This window comes from Hippoglossus hippoglossus, chromosome 22 (genome assembly GCF_009819705.1).
Source record: "Hippoglossus hippoglossus isolate fHipHip1 chromosome 22, fHipHip1.pri, whole genome shotgun sequence".
Classification (NCBI taxonomy): domain Eukaryota; kingdom Metazoa; phylum Chordata; class Actinopteri; order Pleuronectiformes; family Pleuronectidae; genus Hippoglossus; species Hippoglossus hippoglossus.
The window spans coordinates 2,576,605-2,594,820 of NC_047172.1; the positions used below are offsets into that span (position 1 = coordinate 2,576,605).

The 18,216-nt window shown below is 45.2% G+C and overlaps 1 protein-coding gene across 9 annotated transcripts in view; it reads right to left on the reverse strand.

Annotated features, from left to right (window-relative positions):
* Positions 1-286: 286 nt before the first annotated feature.
* fgfr3 (fibroblast growth factor receptor 3) overlaps positions 287-18,216 on the reverse strand; it is a 62,607-nt gene continuing 44,677 nt past the window's right edge. For 2 of the 9 annotated variants that reach the window (XM_034576180.1, XM_034576174.1), the window contains exons 7-17: positions 13,967-14,111; positions 13,175-13,350; positions 10,624-10,772; positions 10,154-10,275; positions 9,842-9,952; positions 9,571-9,761; positions 8,929-9,051; positions 8,346-8,416; positions 5,463-5,600; positions 4,735-4,840; positions 287-3,723 (exon numbers count right to left, since the gene is read on the reverse strand). In XM_034576180.1, coding sequence (XP_034432071.1) covers positions 3,559-3,723; positions 4,735-4,840; positions 5,463-5,600; positions 8,346-8,416; positions 8,929-9,051; positions 9,571-9,761; positions 9,842-9,952; positions 10,154-10,275; positions 10,624-10,772; positions 13,175-13,350; positions 13,967-14,111 — 1,497 coding nt within the window. In that variant the 3' untranslated portion in view covers positions 287-3,558. Of the gene's footprint in view, positions 3,724-4,734; positions 4,841-5,462; positions 5,601-8,345; positions 8,417-8,928; positions 9,052-9,570; positions 9,762-9,841; positions 9,953-10,153; positions 10,276-10,623; positions 10,773-13,168; positions 13,351-13,966; positions 14,112-15,553; positions 15,699-18,216 lie in introns of all 9 variants that reach the window. The other 7 variants (XM_034576178.1, XM_034576171.1, XR_004612704.1 and 4 more) reach the window with 6 other exon arrangements.

Genomic DNA, 18,216 nt, shown 5'->3' on the forward strand with positions numbered 1-18,216 from the left:
AGAGCGAAGGTGTATTTTTATGATTTATGAGCAGATGTATCACGATGGACGTCAGGAATAATGATATTCTCAAAGAACGTCAGTAAAACTAAATTTAAAAGGATAAGAGAATTCCAGCATTTTGCATCATGCAGTTACTCTTCAGTTTAGTCATCAAGCGGATGTTAGAAACAGAGGTCGTTCGTTCCAGAGTTAAAAGCTCGACAAGGACACAGACAAAACAAAGACCAGGGAGGGCGTCCAAATAAGGGGGGGGGGGGGCATCAGTATAAAAGAACTACTCTGCATCATCATCATCTTCTGGCTCTTTAATGAAAAACAACACTGAAAAGCAGATAGCTATGAATAAAAATACTCTCACCATAGGGAAAGCTTTTACCCAGCATGGACGAATAAATAAAACAGAACACGTTTCATTAGATCCATCCAACCTTTACACAAGTGCCGTTGTTCACTCGACAAAAAACAAAACAAAGAATGAAACAAAAACCAGGGACATAATTAACACAACCTGCTTTTAGTGAGAACTACTTTAAAAAAAAAAATATGGGTTCTTTTTTTTTTTTTTTTTTTTTAATTATACATTCAAAACATGATGAAAGTGAATCAATCAATCTCCTTTTTGTTTGCTCAATTATTCCAGGCACTTCATAGATTCGGGGCCAAAACTACTGAAAACAGAAAAAAACATGAAGTTTGTGCAACCGTTCACTTTACAGGGGCCTTGTTTAGAGTGTAAATACATGACAAGTACACAATCTGGTGCTGAAAAACAAAAAAATCCCATTGTGTTAACAGTAATAGATACATAGAATTCATATAAGTACTTCAAATACTGGGGGGGGGGGGGGGGGGGGGGTCATTAAGTATTGTATTTACACTGGAAAAAGGCCGTTGCACAGTGACGCGTTCGCACCGTTTCCATTTAGCAGCGAGTGAATCGTGTGTGAACCCTTCGATACGTCGCTTTCCCGTTCCAGACTTTGCTAAACACAGACTCTGTAAACATTTCAACCCTCGTGCTTTTTTTGGGGGTCAGCTGGAGAGACGACTGCATATAGAAACAAAAGGGGGGTAGATATCCATTTGGCCATCCCATGATCCTTCCCTGCACCATGTGACCTCCGCCCGCCTACATTCGACGGTGCAGTAATTTGGTTCAGGGATCCGGAGAATAAACGATTAAACAGACTTTTAAGACTAATTTGGCACTTTTCTCCTTAAACAAGCTGATATATATATATCTATATATATATATATGTCTATATATTTTCTTTTTGCTGTGCAACTGACGGGTCACACAGCGTGCCTTCATTTCAGTATTAATACTAAAGAGCAGCGATAACATCTCAAGCGTCTGGGCAGGTTTTTTGTTTTTAGTAACACTCAAGCACATAAGGACATAACAGCTTCTGCCGTCAAGCTGATGCTTTTAACCGTGAGTGTGCACGAGAACCGACCGTGTGAACTTTACTGTGACTACAAACGAGCGTGAAGCCTCCAGAAAAACCTCGAGAGGAAAAAATATCGACCAGACAGTAAAAAATACAGAATTTATCCTGTTTGTCATTTGGCGAATTTGATTTATTCTTGTTTCTAAGTCTAAAAATGTCAGATTTTCATGTGAATCCTCTTTTTTTTGCCGTATTCTAAATGGAATAAAAAACCCCAGAATGCATTGCTGCTAAAAACAGTACACAAATGCTATTTTCGCTGTTCTTTTTTTAAAAATGTATTTCCTCTAAAAATCTACCGTTGCAAAAGCCTTTGTAAAAGTTTTCGTCACAGTTTTCTGGATCCAAGAACGTTCCCTGGTAGCTGCCGAAAAGCATTCTGGGAAAAGTAGTTCATCATTTAGCATATTATTTAATGTGTCATGAAGTGTTGCAGCAACTCTTTGTTTTAATTTCCAGGATGGGAAGTGTTGCATTGTGGGATTTGGTGTTTTATCAAAAGGTACACTAGCAAACATGCTATTAACATTTTACACAAATAAAATGTTTGGAATCTGTCCATGTTTCGCACTAAGTAGTGAATAGACATCAAGTCCATCTAATAATCAATTCTGAAAAGCTTCTATTGTTCCTTGAAAACTCAGTTTCTCTGAAGGCTTCTTCTGGTTCACAGTTGTTCTTGGTCGTTGCTCAATATGTCTTTAAGTACTTCAGTTGTACTAAAGGCGTCTGTGGTAGAAAACACGAAGCGCTGCTGTTTCTTGCTCAGCAAGAGTCAATCGCTGCTTTGATATCGCAAAGGTCAACTTTAAAAAAATGAAAACAGAGTTGGAGCTCGGTGGAAACATCCAGCTCTTTGCAGCAGGAGCCTCGAGTTCACCGTCCTCCTGACGACCGAATCCCACCCGCCCTCAAAAATCATCGTCTGTCATACATTCTTATCTTTAAAAACTGTAAACAAACCAAAAAAGAAAACAACCAAATAAAAGATGGATCAAAAACTAGAGGAGTCTGCCAGTTGTGAAAATAACGTCGCAGTTTTGTTGTAAAATAAGTTACAAAAAAGAAAAAGAAATAAAAATCTTTTGCGTACAGTACTAAAATCCCTAAGCTAGACCTTTCGTACTTAAGAACCACATGTTAAGTCTATAAATATCTTTACAAATATACACGTTAATTATTCAAATAAACCTTTTCTGTATCACTTTAAATGATTAAATGTTTTACACGGTCATGACAGTGTCTTCTAGATTGCAATGCTTCCATCCTAAAACAATATCTTAAAAAAAAAGTTATTTTTTTGTCTTTTAAGTACACGGCTGTGAACAGCAATATGATACATATTTGCATTTATATATTTACAATAAATCATTTTCTAGATACATTAAAAAAAAACCTCTGAACTTATTACTGAATGGCCCTGAAAGTTCGCCTCACATTCGATGAGGGATTTGTTCCATGATTATCACAAAACTGTGTGGTTTTTTTTCTCCGAATGCTAAAATGTGACATGAGAAGACGCCTGTTTCCGCTCAGCTGATCCCTTCTGCTGCCGATCACCTCGTGGGAACGCTCACGCAACTTGTTGAGGATCTCCGGGAAGAACGAGTCCCATCTTTTGCTGGTTTCAGATTTTCTTGCAGATCGCTAAATTTCATCGCGAGCTCCGCGCAGACGAGTGGGAAAACAAAATCTTGAGGTCCTCGCCCACCGGATCGCCGACTTCCCTTCATTCCTTCCTCTTACATCCTTTTTTTCGTGTTTTGTCCGAGTAGGCACGGAATGGTTTCACCCCACAGATTGTCCGTAACAAAAGACTGGCCTGAGTACAAAAATATAATTTCATTTGTGAAAAGAAGAACACAAACAAGGTTCAACGGCAAAACATAATCCTTCAATGTTTAAAGAGTCACTCGGGGAGGAGGAGGAGGAGGAGGAGGAGGAGGAAGAGCAGGAGGATTCGAAAAAGCTGAAGCACTGTGGAAGTATTGCATGCCGAGTTTTTCATTTCCATATCTTGAGGAGCTGGAGTCAGTGGGAGGTGATTATTAGTCACAAACTGCGAGCGGAGGTCAACGTCCACCCTCCGCTCCCAGCTCGGCTCTTATGTCCTGATCACGCCGTTACTGGGAAGCTGTTTGGGGAGACAGGGCTCGTCAGGCAGCGGGTCGTGGGCGAACACCGAGTCGTCCCCTGAGGAGCAGGTGCTGTTGGAGTCCTGACAGGTGGGCGAGTACTGCTCGAAGGGCACCGACAGGTCCAGGTACTCCTGTCAGAGGAGAGGTCAGAGGTCAGACTGGGTGTCACTGTCATGTCCCCCTCTGCGGTCACAGGATCAGGTGAAAAACAAAATACTTTCACTGGTATTATAGCACAACATTACATCTCTGCATGTTCAAAATCCACTTTAATCTCTGTTATAATTGTATTTAAATGTCGGTTAAGTGCATTATTTGTATTTCTTTGACATTGTGAACATTGTTTTATAATAAATAGGAGATGTAGATGTTATACATGAATCTTTTGGGGATTTCCATAACTTTAAATTACCCTTTGTTTGATTTTAACTTGTAGAAATGCAGATAATTGGACAAAAAATATATTTTTTCACATTAAAAACACATTAAAATGTACGTTTTAAAGTTCAAATACAACTGTCCCTCTGTTTTATCTCGTTATATATATTATAAAAATGTAAAACAAATGTCTTTTGAGGGTTTATGTAACTAAATCCCTCTCTTTTGTCGTCCTATGAAACATTGAAACACTGCTCGTGACTTATCTTGATCTTGCGGGCGAGTGCACGAATGGATCCAATGAAATATAATATGCGGCGACTAGATAACTCTGCCCAGCGTCTGAAGCCGCGTTCAACTGTTTGTGGGCTCTTTCTCAGAAACCGTTTTTTTGTTGGCGAAAACAAAGAATGTGGTCGAGGTCTAATTTATTCACTCTTGCTTCGCTCTGATCTAACGGAGGACGACGTGCCAGCTTTGTTTCAGTCCAATCAAATCTCAGATCATTGATTTCAGTCCCACTCCGACTAAACACTTTGTGACAAGGCTCGTTAGGTAAAATAAAGGCAGCTCCATTGATCAGTTAATTGATTTTACAAGCGTTCGCCTTTAGAAAAGTCTTTTCCTGCCACACGAGGCCATTTGAAGTTCAGAGTAACGTTAGGGGCCGAGGTGAAATTGAGGGTTTTGTGTTTCCTGCTGTTTCCGTGTTATCAGTGAGGAGCAGCTGAGAGAGAGAGAGGGAGGGAGGGAGGGAGACTTACATCAGTGGAGGTCATTGATAAAACCCGGTCGTGATCTTCTACCAGCTGTCTGAAGGTCGGTCTCTGCGATGGCACCGCATGCCAGCACTCCCTCATGATCATGTACCTGAAACACACACACATCACAGTTTGGTTTTCAAACATCTTCTCAGGACGTTCTGTCTTCGTCTACTTGATCTGCAGCTGGACGGTGGCTTTCCTGCTCTGCTCCTCCAGAGAAGTCTTTGATCCATAGTTTACATTTGATCTGGTTAGTTTTGGTTTCACGTTGTAATTTAGGGAGCGCACTACAGAATGTTGTCTGACTTACGTACGTCCAGTCCTCATCACCTACGTGGGCGGAGTCTACCTGTACTGGATTCTGATTGGTTTGTAGACGGACGTCAGCGTGTTGTCAGTCTGGTTATTGTGTTTGTTAACTTTTTTTGTTTTGTTTGGTAAAGTGTATAGAAAAACATGGATCATTGCCACTATAATGTAATTATGTTTTTCACTAGCAGTAAAATGAACGTCCTCGTCGTTTAAACTTCATGTCGTCGGAACTTAAACAATCCTGCAGCTGCCTCCTTTTTCTTCTTCTACTGTTTGATGCTGTCTCTACGTCCTGTGATTGGTCAGAAAGTCCAAACTATCCAAAGTGCTCAGCTGTGATCTCCTCCCCTCGCTCGTCTGTGTCAGGTTCAGGTTCACGAGTTCTCTGTAGAGACTCTAACCGATGAAACACCTACAGCTCATGTGTGCAGTTTGCAGGTTTGTCCATCCGATGTCCCTCCTTCAGCAGCTTGAAGAGTTCTTCTACTGGGATTCCTGGGTACGGAGAACCTCCCAGCGTGAAGATCTCCCACAACAACACACCATAGGACCACCTGCACACACACACAGAGGAACAACACAAATCAAACTCAATACACAATGAAGACAAATTAGAGGTGAAACAACCTTTTCATCCTCTGGAATAACACAGAGCAGCTTACATTAACACAATGAGTGTCGGGTTTGGGTCAGGCTTGGTTAGTTTACTACATATGGCTGAGAATAAAAGAAAAGTATTGTGAAATAATGCAATCTTCTATCTTTTTAATGTTTGAAAACAATCTGGAAATAATGAAATTCGGGCAGAAATCTGCAGAAATGTAAAGAAGAATACATTTTATACTGTATTTGCATGTAGGTGGCCTTTAATGCAAGTTGCAGGAAGTATTGTTCCTCAAACACGTGCACACCCTGATCTAAAGTGAGAACAAAACCCGAATAGTATTAAAGTGTATCTACAGTAAAAGCCCAGCTGCAGTTCAATCTGGAAACTCCTCTCTCTCTCTCTCTCTCTCACTCTGCTTTATTCCTGAAGGTTTAAAAAGACGAGGGAAGGTAATCAGATAATGGGCGGTCTATTAGCCCAGTGTGCTATTGTTGGGCCGTTCGTCCAGTGAATCAGAATCAGACCCCTCCTCTCACTGCGGTGCTCCAGCGAACCTAATCTGATTATCCACGCTCCGGTCCAGAGGGTGGAAAACAGCCGCTACCGGCCGGGCCGGCAAGAGAGAGAGAGGGAGAGAGAGAGAGAGAGAGAGAGAGAGAGAGAGGGAGAGAGAGAGAGGGAGAGAGAGAGAGAGAGAGAGAGAGGGAGACTGTGGTGGAAGAGAGACATCACAAATTCAGAGGGAAAGAAAAGGAAACTGCAGCTAAGGACAGATGTAGCTGAGAAGAACGTCCCACTCTGAACAGATCCCTGACTCATTATAATCGTCAGGTCTTTAGGGTCCGAACTGGTTCAGGAACGTTTCAGGAAACAATCCGTACCGACGCGTTTTCCTTTTTAAAACCTAAACGATCACAAAGCGCTTGTGCTCCACATCAGGAATAATCCCCGTCCACACTAACACACCTTCACATCACGTCACCGTTCACTGGGCGTGTGAGCAGGAAGCAGATTGTCCACACTGCAGTAGAACTGGAGTAAGAAACTGGTCGTGCTCGAGTAGCGATGATAAGAATCAGGAGGTGAAAGCACGTGGCCGCATCATTGTTTCCGAACGTCGCAATTCAGGGGCTGCATCATTCAGTGGTCGCATTTAAAGACCGACTCTGGGTGCGTGTGCGTAACGCTGCATTTCTGATCTGCTGCGTCACCCGGGAGCGTCTCTGCTGCAGAGCTGCTACGGGAGCTTTCCACTATGACTTCTGTATTTCCTCGAGTAAAACTGGGCCTGTGTACTGGGACTAAATACCAGGAACTGTGCATCTTCCAGTCCTGCGAATAGTTCAGAATTAAAAAGCTGAATGGATTCACTCGACAGAAACGCTGGAGTGGTTTTTCCGTTGCTGTGAAACTGAGAATTCACATTCATGAGACGCTGTCGCTGCTCTAACCTGAAAACACGGGCGCCGAAATGAAAAAAGCAACAAGCTCTGCGGCGTTCACGCGTCCAGTGCGGCGCCGGCGTTATATAAAATCCTCCACGATGTTGGCAAAGGGAGAAATTCCACAGTCTGGAGAACTGATGAATTGAAATGACAAGTCACTTCTAGGTGAACTGCTTCTCCAACACAATGTGTGAAACTGCACTGATTGAATCCTGCGAGTTCTCGCTGCCAGTTTCTGCCTCAGAGCTAACAAATGTTTTGAGGAGCTGCAGGAGCTGTGATGTCAGCTTGTGTGGGCTGCAGCGCTGTGTTCACTTGTTCCTCCTGCTCTGTGCGCGGCGTTCGGCTGCGAGTGCCAGATCGCTTTTAGTGTGTTTCAGTCTGTTTGAGCGTAATCTACTTGATGAAAAACCATCACAGGTCAGAAGTCAGAGTCCCTCGGGGGTGTGAGAGAGTAAACTGGCTGCGGAGCGACTACTGTATGGAGGAGGAGGAGGAGGAGGAGGAGGAGGAGGAGGAGGAGGAGGAGGTTTGGCGGGAGGATTGACTCTGTAATCCAGACCTGCTGAAATAACACAGCGGGCTGATTCTCCTCTCTGCCTGTTCCCAGTCTGCTGTAATCACACCAGTGATCCAGTGTTGACAAGGTCCCGTATTTGGCTTGGATGGCAGAGCTGGGGACACGGCGTCTGGCTGCAGCCGGCGGGTGGGGGGGGGGGGGGCGCGCGAGGGGGCAGCTACCACAAGACGGACTAACTTTGTGACCTTCTCGCCTCCACTCGCCTTTCTCCTCCTGATCCCAGCCAACATGGGAGCAATCAGAGGTCGTAAAGAGGTGCGTTTGAACGGTGGTGGGATAAGACCCTGAAGGAGCGCCTGATAGATCCTCTGACCCTCTTATCTCCTTCGGTTCTGGGGCAGGTTGGACTTACGCTGATAAAACAACAGTAAGATGCTGCGGCCCCGTCTCCCTCTGATGTCGTGTCGGGAGATTAAAGAACAAACGGGGCGAGGAATGCGGAGCCAGCGATTCACAAGAGGCTCGGGATTATCAGGAGAGCCCAGATGACAGCGAGCGGCAGAGATTTGGAAAGGGAAACACCACGATTCCATATTCACACGCACAAACGCAGCGTTTGATGCTAACAGGCTCCGTCGTGATATTTCAACACCCGGATTCCTCCGGTGTACAGCAGCTCCACACCAGTGGACAGTTGGCATGTGACGGTTGGTTTGTGCAAACTCACACGTCGCTCTGGTGCGTGTAGACCCGGTCGAACAGAGCCTCCGGAGCCATCCATTTCACGGGCAGACGACCCTGCAACAACACAGACACAGCAGAACCGCACGGGTCAGCAGAACCATCCTGTACAGAGCCGACGGAAAAACATCCACCTCGTCCTGCCACGACTGTCCTGAGCTCCAGATGCAGTCTCGTGGTTAAAAAAATCTCCACTAAATAAACAATATAGCTCTAAATATTTAATTATTGATGTAGGAACATATTTAACATTCCAGGCAAACCATCAATATCACTCTGAGCATAAATATAATGCTCTCTGGACGGTTCTCGCTTGGCAATGCATCATTATGACTGATGATTGTTTAATAGCTTTTTTCTCTTGTGTAAAAAAATCGTTATTATTCATCATGGTTTCAGTATCAAAGCCCGAAACAATGTGTTTCCTCCTCTGACTGTTAACGCTGAAAAACAACATCTACTTCTCTGAAGAACGAGAGACTGGAGTCAGAGTTTTCATGTGAAAAGCTGCAGAATATAATCCCAGCTCTCGTCAAGCCGCCCCCTTCATGTTCATGTGTGAGACTCACGTTGGTGGTCTTTTTGTAGTAGTCTATGTTGTGCACGTCTCTGGCGAGGCCGAAGTCTGCGATCTTCATCACGTTGTCCTCCGTCACGAGGACGTTCCTCGCTGCCAGGTCTCTGTGGATGCACTGAGGGAGGAAGGACAAGTGCATCAAACAAACATCAGCAACGCACAAACATTCTCTGATGTGTCGCAGATAACTTTCATTTACCCTCCTCCGACTTTAATACTCGTGCCCACATGGAAAATATTCACCTTGACTCCAAACGTGAAACATTATTCAAACTTGAAATTGAGGGAACATTGAGTCCCGACACTTAAAACTCACTTCAACATTGCAAAGAGCAATTTAAAATCAAGTAAAATAATATTTACTGCATTACACAGTTTGTTGGCCCCCGTCTAACCATCCCCAAAAACATCATAATTGAAAAATGTTTTTTTGGGAAAGTTTAGAAACGGTAAGTTCCTTTCAAAGCTTATTCATGTTGGAGGATTTTCCACATCTATTTATTTAATTCAGCACCTTAATGACGTTTAAATTGAAGCTGTGAGGATGGTTGGCGCCGTGCACGGACCGAGACTCGGCTAAATAAAACAGTGCATGTGCATGTGCATGTGCAGTTCTTGGCGGCGGCGGCGGTACCTTCTGCGAGGCCAGGTACTCCATGCCTCGGGCGACCTGGTAGGCGCAGGACACCAGGTCTTTGAATGTGAGCTGCTCGTCTGGGATCTTGCAGGTGTCGAAGGAGTAGTCCATGCCCGGGGGGCGCCGCGCCCGCAGGTACTCCCTCAGGTTGCATTTGGAAGCGTACTCCACCAGGACGTACAGGGGACCTGCAGCCAACACAAACCACAGCGTCAGGACTCGTTCAGTTACCCACTCATTGATCCTCTCTGCTCCTCCGGGGCCTCACCGTCCTGCGTGCAAGCTCCCAGCAGGTTGATTATGTTTTTGTGTTTCCCAATCATCTTCATCATCTCCATCTCCGACACCAGGTCCGACAAATCTTTATCCGTGGCGTCATCTGAGTGAACAAATAACCAAATGAGAACAATTAAAGAAGGGTTTCATTTGTGGAAAAGTTGTTTCTGCAGAACAACAGAGGAAAATGCAGAAAACAAAGACTTCAGTTGACAAAGAAAACAAATGCATGAGAAAGAAACCTTCTCTGTCACCGTCAAGGTCATATGTTCATTCCTGGAGTGCAAACCCAACAATCACTAACCTTTTAGCATCTTCGCAGCGACAGTGAGCGGCTTGTTGGGTTTCTCCTTGTCGATGCCGATGGCCTCGGCCATCACCACCTGACCGAAGCAGCCTTCGCCCAGAGGTTTACCCAAAGTGAGTCTGGAACACAAACCATTTCATGAGCAGGGATTTTTACATTACATTACATTTAGCTGATGCTTTTATCCAAAGCGACTTACAATAAGGATTTCTGCTGCAATGAGCGTAGAGCAGTGTTATTTAATTTCTCTTTGCATAACACAGTTAAACGTTAAGTCAGCTGTTTGTGCAATAACCACAGAGGTGTCACGGTGACCTTGATGAATTGATTTTCACAGCTCATCGCGGCACAAGGACGACAGCACGTTATCTGTCAGCTCGGAAATTCTATGTTGCTTGGCAGCATGAAATAAAAAACAACCCACAGAACACTGTTTTTTTTCTAGAGGAATATTTGATCTTTCTCACCGTGTTCGGGGAAACTCCCACTTGGGGTCGGATGGCAGCTCCAGCTCCGACACATTGGCGAGCATCGGCCCATCGCTGGACGACAGGCGGGCGATCCGGACCAGTGGCGTGTTGGAGTTCATGGAGGAGTTAGAATCCAAGGACACCTGCTTGGGTGCAAAAGACAAACTGTTATAGACTCTGAAAGGAGGAAGGTGACGTGTGTTTGAACAGAGAGACGGAGGGAAAAGAGAAGAGCCTGAACAAAACAAAAGCTTTTATCTCCGTGTTCTCGCAATGAACTTTGGGTTAGAATTGAATCCTTTCATTGTAAAGAAAGAGAAAAATGTGAATCTGTACAAATAATTACATAAATATATTAAGAAGTGATTTAAATATAGGTTAAAATAGTTAAAACAAGTATTTTCTTAGATTCTGAAAGTGTGTTGTGAAACTGAAAGGACGAGTGTCGGAGCTTCTCTCAGAGTTTGTCTGAAAAACAGCCCGACTTCTGACACCAGCGGTGACTTTTACAAACAGACGGCCAGCGGCTGCACGCAGGAGAAGGCGGGGGGGTAACAAAGACGAATGGGGGGGTGGTCGCAGAGGCGGGATGGATGTCTGTATCCATCAGCGAGCTTCATTTCCACCTCGGCGGCGCCACCACCTGAAGCCCGTGGGCTCCGCGTTCTCACACCATTTATCTGAGTGCTGGGGCGAGCTGTGGGCCCCCCCCCCCCCCTCCTCCCCCCCACCCCCGCCTGGCTTCTGATGAATGTGTCTGCGTCAGCGTCTGCCAGCTCGGGCCCCTCAGGTGGGGTCCTGAAACAAACATGTCCACTTACCAGACTTCACTCCTCAACTTCCCAACGGAGGGAAAATGAGAAAACCGCTGAGATGTTGAAAAACAAAATAAAACTCCAAACAAACAGCAAAACTAAAAACAAAACCAATTTCTGAGGCATGAAAAGTAATATCTGATAGAACATGCCAGGAGGTTTATGGGAGATTTACTCAGAGTTATGAAAAAGAAAGGAGAGAAGCAGGAGATTATCTTTGCAAAAAAAACGAAGCGAAGATTACAGAAAAATGCAATAAGACCTTCCCCTGCGCTGCCTTATACGAGCATGTGTCTGCAGGTAGCAGGAACAGAGCAAGATTTAGAGGATAAATTACAACATCTTCCAAAGAGATGATATTTCTTACCTGACACAACCTGACACGACGGCTTTTAAGTATCAGGGACGAATCAGATAAAAAGGACAGCTGAACCCCCCCAACTTCAGTTCTTAGAAATAAACGACTTTCAAGCAACAGGCAGGGGGTGGGGGGGGGGCGACTCATCTGCATTTTAAACCTTCATGACATCGTCGGATCCACAGTGAGATCGCCAGATGAACAGTCGAGTGAAACCAAGGCAATGAAGCCTGGTAGTTGCCAGGTAAGACTCAGAAGGAGAAATCGAAGCTCGGGAGCTCAGAGAGAAGTTTATATATACGAGAGTAAACTGGAGACAGGACCATGGTTAAGTTAATGAAGGTGGAGAGAATAATGGATAAGATACAAGTTCTTTATTCTGGCCTGAATGAACCTTTATCTCTTCTTGGACACGGTCGGACATTGGTCTGATTCCTGTCCTGGCCACTGGGAGTTAATTAACCCCTTGCTAGAGCCATGCTAGGTGTTTCCCCCTGTTTCCAGTCACTAAGCTAAGCTAACACACTCTCTCTCTTTAAGAAAGCGCATGAGAGTGTTTTCCTCCTGCTGCTGGATCCTGTGTGAACTCGGCGTTGGACTCAGACCTGACTGAGGTTTGAGACGCGAGCAGCTCTGCAGACGACGCAGCTGCTCCACTTTATGTTCCTCTCCAAACAGTTGAGGGGCGAGTGTGTGTTACACAGAGAGTGAAATCTAAAACTAACACTGACAGTCGCAGGAGGGCATAAATATCCCGGAGCTGAATCCGCTCCAAGATAAATGTGAACACATGTCACCAGCGTGATGCCGTCCAGCGTCCGCACCACGTCACCATAGCAACCGGACGGAGATGCCGGTCAGATAGACGTGCGACAACCTCCTGGATTTATTTGTGTAACGTTGTCGAGGTTGAAAAGAAGGACCGTGCAAATATAAACTCTTTTGCAGGTTTCTTATTGTGGCACTGATGCAGAATTATGACGCAATTTTTCCATGATCCTCTATAACTAATTCAAAGTTCCTTCCTCAGTTAATAATCTCACTGCCTTCTTGTTGTTTTTCTGGAATAATCTCAATTCGGCTGCAGTTTTATTTTATTTACTTGTGAGAAACACCTAGAAAACTTCTCAAATTATTTTTCCAGAGCTTTGCCCGACTTGAACACACAACTGGAAATTAAAAAGGTGTTCCAGAAACCCAAGGATTCCCGGTAATCCCTGTAATGTCTCCAGACCTCTGGAGGAATGTCCCGCACGTCAGCTGCACCAGATTTGACCAAAATTATTCATACGCTAAAATTTTAAACACACAGTGAGAGAAAGAGAGGAAAAGGGGGGGAAAGTCTTGTGAGAATCTTGTATCTACTTTCTGTTACCTGTCTCTTGAGGGGGAACTTTGACAGCTTTTGCACCGGCGGCGTGGGCAGCGTCTTCTGCGTGGTCATCCTCATGCGGCAGAGGACGACGATGACCACGGCGAGGATGAAGAGCACGCAGCCCGTCACGTAGATGAGGATGTCGACGTAGTAGTCTTCCTTCTCTGGGCTCACTGCTTCGGGAGGAGGAGGAGGAGGAGGAGGAGGAGGAGGAGGTCGCACACATCGAGCGTCAGGTCAAAATATGCACAACGACTTCACGCCAAATAACTCTAGTTTTTCTCAGTAGCACATTTCTTATTTCCACGGAGGCATAAATCAAAACAGAAGCAGATCACAAACTGGCCTTTGAACAATGAGAGAATGCATTAGCTCTCTGCTGAGACAGTAATCAGCTTGTAGTTTATCCTGCAGCAGGTAATTGCACCTGTGATATGCGTCTCCCAGGGGAGGTAATTATTGCGTTTGAATACCGAAAACATAAATGTCTTGAAATTGCCTCGTAGCCTTGAGACTTTTAAACAGGCGATCTGCTCTGATGAAAAAGCCCCTTTCGCTGGAGGCTGGAGTGGATGTTTGATTTGGTAAATTAAAGGGACGACGACATCGCAACGCACTTAAAGTGTGTTAACAAGCACACATTTACAATAATGCTTCATGATTAGGTCTGAGAATGAACGTTAACTGTTGTGCCACTGAGAAAAAACAGGAACAATCAGTTTTATGGACTTTCTAACATTTGAAGTGGTAGAAATAAGAGTTCAGAGATCCACGGAGAGAAGAGGAATATACCTGGAAGCACCGTCAGCCAAGCAGAGTGGTAAGCATAGCCGATAGAGTTCCCTGCCAGACAAGTGTACTCGCCCGCATCCTCAAAAGACACATTGGTCAAGAAGAGAACCTCGAGCTCCTTATCTGTGGTGTTAATACCGGCCGTCTGTGGAGGGTGAGAGACGGAGAAGATGGAGGAGAAAACAGAAAGAAGAGATATGGTGAGGCCAAAGCTTCTTAGAGGAAACACCAAACACACCCTGGAGAGAGAGCACCGAGGATTTAAAGAGGTCAGCAGTGCTGTTTTTCCTCTGACAGCTGACAGCACCACCACCAACACCTGAAAATCACCCAAGCAGCACCGTCACCATGCCGGGAAAGAAGCTTGATGGTTCAGCCTCAGGTCACAGGCGACCCTGACACCTTGGAAACTAAATATCTGTTGTTTAAAGCAAAACTAATCCAACTAATTAAATCAGAGTTTCCTTGATTCATTTGACCAGAATTTGATTCGTGTTGGAAACTCAAAAATAACTTGATAATTGGAAGTTTTTTAGGAGCAGGGCACATTTGTCAGTCACTTGCAGCAGCACCTGTGAATTCAAACTGAACCAGTTTTCTTTGTCTGCAGAAACCACGGGGACAAGAAATGTTCTTTCTTTTTATCCCTCGTAAAAACCCTTTGACGCAGCTTACGACAATATTCGTAGTCGTTGTTTTTTGGGCTGAATATTTTACAGGAAGCCGTTTGCATCGTCTGATCTTTGGGGGTTTTCTTCCAGGGAGACCTCAGGGATCTATTCTGGGTCCGTTGCCTTTTTAAAAAAAAGATCTTTTACCATTATTGTTTGCTGATGAAATACATCAACACTGATTTACTTTCACTATTGTTTCCTGTAATTAACCTTGACATCACTCAAAAGGAGCTCCGCATGATGCCGCCGGGGCTTTTCCCCTTTCGGTTGGTGTGATGATCAGTGGGGGAGTGCGTTTCAAACCCAGTATCTGATGTGGCCTGGTAGGGGGATGAGGTGGTGGTGGTGGTGGTGGTGGTGGGGGGGGGACTCTCATTCACCAGACTTCAATAATGAACAGTGACATCAAGACCCAGTCATGAATCAGAGTCCTGCTGCACGCTTTCATGTAAAAGCCGGTCTGTGTGTGAGCTGTATGCTCGGGCTGGTGGGAGGTTTCATGTGGGCGTTTATATGTGTGTGCGTGTGTGTGTGTGTGTGTGTGTGTGTGTGTGTGTGTGTGTGTGTGTGTGTGTGTGTGTGTGTGTGTGCGTGCGTGCGTGTGTGTGTGCGTGTGAAGCAGGTTTGTGGGGGAGCGAGGCTTCTGAAGTCGCTGCGGTAATTAAAGGTGTGACATCGTGTTTGTTATCGACCGGTGGGGGAGACAAAGTGGCCCTGGGTGTTTAAATAGATTATATCTACTCGCTAACTGAAGGTGAACATTTAAACTAAGAACCCAGACGAGCTATTCGTCCTGTTAAAAAAAAAGAAGCCAGTAAGCCAATGAAACCCACCACCGAGAGGAGCCCTGCAGAGCGGGGGAGACACAGCAGAGGATTGTGGGTAAGGCGGTTGTCGGTCTGCGCTCATTTACCTGTGTGGTGCAACTTAAGCCAGAAAGCGTTCTCTGACTTGCCCACAAAGTTCGAGGCGCGACACCAGTACTTCCCAGCGTCTGTCTCTGTCACGTTGGACAGTCTCAACTTACTGTGGGCCTCAGTGTGTTTACTGACCACACTCTGTGAAAAGCAGAATCAAGAGGCACAGTGAGGCCTTGACAACAAACTCCTGCAGGAACACGTGCAGAGAACAGACTGTTATACATGCAAACCTGCAGAACAAACACAAATACACTCATGCACTGAATGGTTGAATACCTTACTTCTGTACTTTAATCATTCCTCAACCAGAGGCCATGTTATTAGATCGTCAGGATGACGTCAGAGCAGCATCTCTACGGCTCAGACTTTAGAACGATGTGAGTCTTCTCATTAAAACGCGTAAAACGAAAGCAAAGGTGTATTTTGCCAATTTAGGCGAAAGCGTATTTCCTGAAAAAAAATAAAATGATTCTTTAAATGAAAACATGAAGGCCTGTGACTTTTGTTAATTTACATGAAAACTGGAGAAATAGACGGACGTGTCGAGCGGAACAGATTAAAAGTGTTAAAACCTTTAAGAACACACACGTACTGTACGTTGCAGTAACACACGCTGCCTATTGGTGTCAATCTTCCAGAAGTGTGTGTGTGTGTGTGTGTGTGTGTGTGTGTGTGTGTGTGTGTGTGTGTGTGTGTGTGTGTGTGTGTGTGTGTGTGTGTGTGTGTGTGTGTGTGTGTGTGTGTGTGTGTGTGTGTGTGTGTGTGTGTGTGCACGCTACGAGCATTAACACACCATCACGCCCTCTCACACACACTCTGCCTGTGACGGGCTCTCCAGCAGAGAAGCTGCTGATGAATAATTTAATGGGCAAAGCACATAAAGGGGGAAACATATCATGTTTTATGGTTTCTTAATGAACATCCAGGGCTCGGCTCCAGACGCCTCCCTCTCCCTCCCCACGCCGGCGCGAGTCGCTCATCGTTAACGTTTTTTTAAAATATTTCGTAAGCATCAAAAGAGCGATTGAGGCATTTCTTACACAAAAAAAAAACATGGCACGACCCCCTCCCCCCCCCTCCCATCCTCCGCTGTATTTAACTCCTATAGAAAATGCCACACATGAGATGCTGCCAGGAGTCTGAATGAAGTGTGGTGGGGCCAGAAAGACAGACAGGGGAGGGAGGGAGGGAGGGAGGGAGGGAGGGAGGGAGGGAGAGACACATACAGTAGATCTCAGTAAATACTGTTTCAATTATGTGGTAGTCGAAAATAGAGCGTGGAGCCGCGGTCTGGGTCGACAGGCTCGCTCTCCCCCTCTCTCGCTGTCTCTTGGTCTGTGTCTCTCCTCCTCTTTCTGCCCTCCTGCCCGTCTGTTCCCACTCCCTCCTTCATCCCTCCTTCATCCCTCCTTCATCCCTCCTTCATCTCACCCCGCCGCTGCCTTATTCGCTCTTTTGCATCGCACCAGACACGAAACAAAAAAAAATGCTTTAACAAGTTCAAACGCTGGCGTCACGCGTGGATCAGACCTCGAAGTTGGTTGCCTGCAAAAGTCGCGACGGTAATTTGATGAAATCGGACGTTTTGCTGAAGTCCGGATCGAATCACGTGACCATGAATGAATTGAGGTGTTATTTGAAAGGAACAATCTTTAGAGGTGCTGATGCGAAGCTGTGCCGCCGGTTGTAGCTTCATATTCACACTTTGTGGAGGTTTTTTTGCAATGTGACATGATTCTTTATGAGTTTTCATTATTTTTTTTATCTCTTGCACTGTGGCACAAAACAGGGAAACTTCTGAAACCATAATCACAATCATACTGCCCATTTGAATTAGTGAGGATGTAAATATATTGTATTCTCTGATTAAATAGTTGCTTGGTGCAGAGCTGAGAGACCAAGAGACACTAATGTGGTTATTAAGCTAATTACATTTTTTCCCGTTTGAGCCTCTCGTGAAAGGAGATTTTTACAAATACCTTCCAAAGGGCAGATTTATTAAACTCCGGTCTGTAAAACACAACGTTTGGGAATTGGTGACTTCACAGTTTACTTCACTGGCACAAAGTTTGGGCCAGAAACTTTTTGGATGAGGTGACGAGACCGATGTCTAATAACTATGAGCAGAGACATAAGTAAGGAAATGATGAGCTACTGGTGCTTTTATATTTTAATCGTAGCTGTTTTTGTGGTTTTGTCCGGACGGAGATATTTTGTAAAACGAAGGTCGTGTGGACGGAGGTTTTAAAGAAGACCAAAAGTCCAACATTCCAAGAAATAGATGAAGCCGGCATAGTTACAGATTCCATGTCTGAGACGAGCTTCTCTCTTTTCTCGTCTCTTCTTCGTTTTTCCTCCTCCTGTCTCTCTCACCCCCCCCCTCCCTCCCTCCCTCCCTCCTCAATCTCTAAGTCTCTCGCCCTCCATCTTTACCCACCGCTCTGTCACACATTCTCTCTCTCCCTGCTGACTTTGCCCTTCCTTGTGTTCCTCCACTCATTTTTTCCATGGCTTTCTTGGGTGCCTCTTCCCTCTTTCCCTCTCCTCCCTCCTCCTCCTCCTCCTCCTCCTCCAAACCACGCGACGCGGCACATCTGACGGCAGCGGTGGTTAACAGAGCCCGTCTCTCTCCCTGCGTTGCCGCCACCACAGCAGT